General features: G+C 46.0%; 1 protein-coding gene across 1 annotated transcript in view; it reads left to right on the forward strand.

Annotated features, from left to right (window-relative positions):
- RBM27 (RNA binding motif protein 27) overlaps positions 1-4,700 on the forward strand; it is a 17,138-nt gene extending 12,438 nt beyond the window's left edge. The window contains exons 14-23 of the mRNA XM_031055234.1: positions 3-53; positions 150-278; positions 1,105-1,227; positions 1,783-1,857; positions 1,966-2,130; positions 2,551-2,655; positions 2,747-2,938; positions 3,191-3,277; positions 3,719-3,829; positions 4,175-4,700. Of these exons, the coding sequence (XP_030911094.1) occupies positions 3-53; positions 150-278; positions 1,105-1,227; positions 1,783-1,857; positions 1,966-2,130; positions 2,551-2,655; positions 2,747-2,938; positions 3,191-3,277; positions 3,719-3,829; positions 4,175-4,261 (1,125 nt within the window). The 3' untranslated portion in view covers positions 4,262-4,700. The remainder of the gene's footprint in view (positions 1-2; positions 54-149; positions 279-1,104; positions 1,228-1,782; positions 1,858-1,965; positions 2,131-2,550; positions 2,656-2,746; positions 2,939-3,190; positions 3,278-3,718; positions 3,830-4,174) is intronic.
- The last annotated feature ends 2,201 nt before the right edge of the window (positions 4,701-6,901 follow it).

A 6,901-nucleotide genomic window follows, 5' to 3' on the forward strand; every position in this document is an offset into this window, starting at 1 on the left:
AGCAGGCGCTGGCCACGCCGCCCGCCGTCACCGTGCACAGCAGCCTGGCCAAGGTACATGCTGTCCAGGGGCTCAGCAGCGTTCCCAAGGGGCTGCTGCTGCAGAGTACAGTGTCTAACCTTGATGTTTCCAAATCTGTGCATACACAGGTGATGAACAAACCCCTGGCATCTGGTGCCTACGTCCTTAACAAAGTCCCAGTGAAAAGGCGCCTTGGAGCAGCGGGTGGGAGCCAGCCTGAGCTCAGCCAGCCCGGGGCTGCGGTGGAGGAGTCTCAGGTATGTTCAGAGTGGACCATGGTCATGCTCTCAGGTACAGCTTTAGCTTGTCAGCCAGGAAAGAACAAGCAGAGAAAACTTGTGTGTTGTTCCCACGTGGTTCTGTTCCTTTTCAATAATGTTTTGTGCAGCCGTGGTCAGTCACTTCTTCCTCGTTTCATCAACTGTTTATATGGAATAGGGACAGTGACTTTAGGAGCTATCAACTACAACACTACCAGTATTGTAAATAGCATAAAATATTTTTAGCAGTGCTTGATAGTAAACAAGTCTAACAACCTGAATGTGAGACCAGCCTTTTGTTGACAAATCTAATGGCTCTCCCAGTAATTTTTGAGCTTTCACTGTGCTTTAACAGCAATGCTAGAAGCTTAGAGAGTATTTGTACCCAGAGTTCAAGCCAATAAGTGTTCAATTCACACTGATACCATAGTGCAGCGTGTGTTCTGGGCCATGGGGAAGTCCCTTTAGGAAAGGAAGCATGGAGTGACTTTTGCTGCTTTACTTGATCAGAAAGTGGGATTTTGGGCTGCAGCTGCAGAGCTGAAACTAAGGCATGGGCTGCTCATCACCTTCAGTGGTGTCCTGGTGGGAATCAGGATGCAACAGGAGTCTGCCATGGAGCAGGAAAGGATTTCTTTTTCAGAAATCCTTTTAACTGGACTGATGTCTTTATCCATGTGTTTTAATTGCCTTGGTCTTTCTGCCTCCTTGCACAAATCTGAACATCTGAGTTGAGGAAACATGATCCGCTGAAGTTCCCTGCTGGTATATCATGGTCACTTTAAATATTCCATATTTTACTGGATGTTTTTTACTATTTCAGATATTTCCTACTTCTACAAGCCACTCAAAAATGGTTTACAGTTCTCCAAACTTGAAGACAGCTCTGAAGTCTGGTGCAGGGTGTAAGCCTCATGATGTGCAAGAAGCCCTTAAAAAAAAACAGGTACTTAATGCTTGATGGCTGCCTGACAGTGTAAGGAGCAAAGTGCTTTATATGCAAGGTTTGATGGGCACCTGAAGCCTCAGCCACCCCTCAACAGCTTTATATGTGGGTGTGGAGCTGGTCCTTGTGTGGGGCAGTCTTGCAAACACACCTGGGGTAATCATGTGTGAAGGGTCCTTCTGGGGTGTCTTACTTGATGCTCTTGGCCATGTTGGGTTTTCTGGGTTTGCTTGGGGTTTTCTGAATCTAATCTCTGCAGCTATGAGACGCTGGCAGGACAGTGCACACAGTATGTTTCTTAAGAGGTGTCTGAAAGGGGCAAAAATGTTAGTAAAGTACCTTGCAGCAGGAAATGAGGATTTTATTTGTTTTTTATTCATTGAATCAGCTGCACTTCATACTTGTGCTTTTTGCAGACAGTACTTTTGGTTGTGGATTTCACTTCCATAGCTTGAAGGGGACAATATGATCCCTTTGAGTGCATGTATGATCTCAATGAGTACATACAATGCTAGACTGCTTTTTACTGATGGAAAGAATTTTCTCCTCTTATAGGAGGCAATGAAACTCCAGCAAGATATGAGGAAAAAGAAGCAGGAGATGTTAGAAAAACAAATAGAATGCCAGAAGGTAAGTCTGGGATGTGGCTAGTAAATACATTCTGATTTTGTACATACCTGTCTGTTGAGGGCTGTTTTTCCTGGAATTTTATGTTCCTGTTCTTTTATTATTGTATAGATGTTGATATCCAAGCTGGAGAAAAACAAGGCCATGAAACCAGAAGAGAGAGCAGAAATTATGAAGACTTTAAAAGAACTAACAGGAAAAATATCTCAGTTAAAGGATGAATTAAAAACTTCATCTACAACCTCCACACCATCTAAATTGAAGTCCAAGACAGAGGTATTTAATGTGCAACACACTTGCCTCCTTGGTTTTTGTAACTATTTCTAATAATGTGTCTTAAAAATGCAACAGCATTAGACCAAAACACTTGCAAGCAGCATTTTAATGTGAGTGATAACCATGGACAAACAAGCCATGGTTGACGGAACTCCATGACCTAGTTTTGCTTGTAGCTCATTCATGTTTGTTCCAGTTCTAAAGCAGAGAATTCTAGATCCTTCAAAAAATGGGAGGGACCACACACGCACAGAGGCAATTAAAACAAAACTGAATTTAGAGAAAAGTATGGCTATTGTGTCCTGATCTGTCTGTATCATTTGCATGAATGTACTGCTGAAGTGGAATAAAACATTACAACTGTGCCTTACAGTTCTGCCCTTTCCTTCTGTTTTCTGTTCCCACCTCTTTTTCTGCCAGGCACAGAAGGAACTGCTGGATGCAGAGCTGGACTTCCATAAGAGACTGTCCTCCGGAGAGGACACAACCGAGCTGCGGAAAAAGCTCAATCAGCTACAAGTGGAGGTGAGCTGCTCTGACTGCTGCTGTTTATGAGTTTGTGGGTGCTGGGTGTTTCAGCTCCCCTCACTGGGGCATGGCTGTGTTCCTTCCCCAGGCTGCCCGCTTAGGCATCCTGCCTGCTGGTCGAGGAAAGGCAGTGGCAGCCCCGGGCCGGGGCCGGGGCCGGGGCCGTGGGGGCAGAGGCCGGGGCATGCTGAACCACATGGTGGTGGATCATCGGCCCAAGGCTCTCACCGTGGGAGGCTTCGTTGAAGAGGAGAAGGATGAATTGTTACAGCACTTCTCTGTAAGTGTGGCCTGTAAATTCATATACATTTCCTTTACTGCTGTAAAATCAAGTTTGTCTTACAATAGCAATAAATGTGAGCTTTTACCCAAAAATACAAGCGCTACAACAGTGATGGCTGATGCAGCTGGGAGTCCTCTGGCTCTCACTTTTCTGTCCAAAAAAATCAGATTTCAGTACACTGCAATGGTACCATGATTATGGAAGTGGAGGAGAACGTTACTGCTGGTCCTAATGAACTTTTCCTCACAGAAATTTGGAGATATCGAAGATCTTCAGGAAGAGGATTCCCCATTAAGTGTTGTTGTAACTTTTAAGTCCCGCTCAGAAGCTGAGAATGTAAGTAGAATCATGGATATATTTTTTCACATATGTAGAATAGGAGTTTTTAATTACTTGCGTCTACCTTTGTATTTTAACATTTCAGAGGCTTTGATCCCCCAGTTTGAGCTTGATAGTGCTTGGTGCTGCCGCAGGTAGTGCTGCTGAAGGGGAAGTAACTCCTGGTGGTCTGAGCAGTGGCACAGGGCTTTCCCTGATGAAGCTGCCTGTCCCTGGCAGTCAGAGCTCTGCTCGTCCTCTCAGTGCCAGGGCAGGAGCAGTATTTGGCAGATTTGGGTGTGGCTGAAGTTGCTCTTGGAACACTCAAGTGGTGATTGTAGTTTATGTATCTGAGATCTTCAAACATGCCTCTGTACCACACGCTGTGGGTCTGGCTTGTTGCTGATGTTAGAAGTTCTTTGCTTGGTCCTCCCTGAAAATCTGTGCATTTAAACTCAGGCTGCTAACCAGGGATCCCGCTTCAAGGACCGGCGGCTCCAGATCTCGTGGCACAAACCCAAGGTACCCTCTGTGTCCACAGAAGTCGAGGAAGAGGAGCCCAAGGAAGAGGTATGGAAATCTCTTAATAACCGTATTATTCTTACTGGAATCTAATAGCTGAGAGCTCTTAGGATACAGTTTCCTGTGTGCTGAAGAAGCTTTGTAAAAGATGTTTTTACAAACCAGGAACTGAACTGGTTTTAAATAGTCAGGTACATTTCCCACATTTTAAAACAGAGGAAATGGGGGGAAAAAAGGCACTTTGTGGATGGGTTTGGATGTAAGTGTGTGAGTTTGAGAGAGACGCGCTGACACCCGCACCAGACACCAGTACAGCTGCTGCTGTGAGCTGGGGTGTGTCCCTGGGCAGAGCTTGGAACTTGTGTCTGAAAGTTCATTTTTTTCTTCCTCCAGGAGACTGAAACCTCAGATTTATTTTTGCACGAAGATGATGATGATGATGATGAAGATGAGGATGAATCCCGTTCTTGGAGAAGATGAAACTTGATGTTCAAAATGTATAATTTTAGGAATATAGTTCAAACTACATCTTTTAAACGTTTATTTAAGGAAGTTGATGAGCCAAAAAGAGCTTTACTTTCTTTTCAAACCACAAAATTTACCATGAGTTTGGTATGAAAACATATGGGACACAGAGCTGTGAGACTGAGCTAGCCAAAGGCCCAGGAACTTCTTACAGGATTATCAAGCTCACCAGGGTGGTGATTTTTTTCTATTTAAGAAGGATCAAAAGGGGGGAGGGGGTGGAAATCAGTATTTTCTTGTCCTCTTTTTGTGTCACCTGTATTACCTTGTTTTGGGTTTTTTATAATGTGATTGGTTTGTTAGTTTATAATTGAAAAGATATTACAGGTTTTATTTAGCAATATTATGAGGTTAGGGGAAAGACAAACTTTCATTAAATATTATGAAAGAAAAACTGGCCTCATTTGCTCGTTGAAAAAAGGGAGCATTTTATTTCCTGTGGAGTCTCATGTTGTAGGAATTATTTGTGGTTAGATTCTTAAATCATTTACTTCAGTATGTGTGACAGCCACACTATCTCTATGTTGTGCTGCTTTTTGTGAGAGGAGGTGGAAGAAACAATTTAACAGGATATTGTTATAACATTGTCCAGTTCACTCTGTTTCTCCAAATTCTGCTTCACAGAAAACATCAGCAGGAGCACACACTGGAGTGGATTTTCACTCCTTCTTGATTTCCTTCTGTCATTTCAGTGTAAGGCTCAGTGTAGGTCAGGCTGTTCATTGCATTTCAGTATTTGTGAGCAAGAATGGAAGGAGTTCCAGTCTTCCTCAAAAGCAGCTGCACTGGCCCCTGTCTCCCAGCCAGGAGCAGCTCTCCTCTGGCTGTTCCAGGCAGAACCCTGGGGTTCAGAGCAGGGTGGGTTAGAGCAGGGTGGGGTTCAGCCCACAGGACTGGGGTGTCCTGCTTAGCCGGCCCCACAGCAGGGCCCAGTGTCCCAGGGCTGCTCAGAGCTGGCTGTGCAGTGCTGTCCCTGTGTCCCATTCTCAGTGCCTCTGTGCTGTCCCAGGGCTGCTCAGAGCTGGCTGTGCAGTGCTGTCCCTGTGTCCCTGCTCAGTGCCTCTGTGCTGTCCCTGTGACCCAGCCGGGTGTGTGCTGAGCCAGGGGCTGGGCTGGCTCTGGGCTCTGTGCCTTGTGGCTGGGGCACCCAGCAGCACCTCCCCTGACTGCCCCCTTGCCCTGGTCACTCTTCAGCCCCTCTTTTGTGCATTTCCACACAAAATCAGCGCTGTGGCCATGCACGACACCCTTCTCTCTTGAATGGCTGCCAGTGTAGGCCCCAGTAACTCCTGGCTGAGGGACAGCATCTACCAAACCCTTTGCCTGCCTGTGGCTCTGAGTGTGGCCAGGGCAGGTGCTGAGCACCTTTGGGGTCACAGCCCTGCTGCCTCTGTCCTTGTGCTGTGGTGAGGTATCCAACTTGTGTCATGTCCTGTTTCTTGTCAACTGAAGGGGATGTCTCCAGTATTCTGTCTCTTTCCAAACCTCTCCTCTTCCTAGAATTAGGACTGTCCTGCTAATGCTGAGACTAAATTCCAGGCATGAAGAATTGGAGGAGAAACCCACCCCATGAACTTACAAGAATGTCTTGCTCTTCTCCCATCACCTCCAGGGGTTTTAATGTCTGTGGCACAGTGTATATCTTGAGAAGTCCATTGCAGCAAACATGTCCGAGTCCTGACAACTTAAAAAAGGAGAGAGGGATCAAAAGGATTTATATATTTTTTTGTACAGAGTTTTTTCTTAAACTGTATAATTTTGTAAATATTTTGCTTTTTTGTGTACTAAAATTACTGGCGTATAGATTTCAATAAGAATTGTTGTATTTTTGTATTTGGAAAATGAAAATTACAGTGGATTAATTAAGCTGTAAGAAAAATTGCGGTAGCCTTTGACACACAGAGAAAATGGGTTCCTTTTCATATGGTTTTAGCTCTAAGTGACACTGGGGTGGCCCCTCTGTCTGGTGAGGGAGCGAGGGCCATCTCTGAGAGCCACATCCCATTCTGGTTTGCCCTCCCAGTGCCCCTGGCAGGTGCCACCGTGCTGGGTGCCACCCCAGGGCTGGCAGTGCCCCCAGGGCTGGCAGAGCCCCAGCCTGGCTGTACCTGGGGGCAGAGGAGGAGGAGAGGAGCTCTGTGACACTGGCCTGCCTTCTGACAAAGCTTATGCACCCCCCTGTATTTCAGGGCATGCTGGGCCTGTCTTGGGGTGGTTTGGCTTGGATTTCTGCAGAGGCAGCAGGGCAGGACAGCTGGGTTCATTTCATGGTGATGCTTTACTGGGAAATTCACCTGTACCTTGGGCAAAACAGCCCTCGGGGGTACCTGTGTGCCCCAGCCACGTGTACCAGCCTGAGCTGGGGGCCAGACACTGAAGGATGAGGGGATGGGGAAAGGAAGTCACTGCAAAGAATTCCCTCCCTTTCTGTGCTGAATTAACCTGAGCAAAAATAAACAAAACCACCTCAAATACGAAACCAGGCACCTGCTGAGGAAAGCACCACTTAGCAAAATCATGTGAAAAGGAACAAAGCTCTTCTTGGTGTATAGTAACCTTGTACTATAGTTTTTACAGATTGTGAACTTGTGTAAT

This window comes from Geospiza fortis, unplaced genomic scaffold (genome assembly GCF_000277835.1).
Source record: "Geospiza fortis unplaced genomic scaffold, GeoFor_1.0 scaffold55, whole genome shotgun sequence".
NCBI lineage: Eukaryota > Metazoa > Chordata > Aves > Passeriformes > Thraupidae > Geospiza > Geospiza fortis.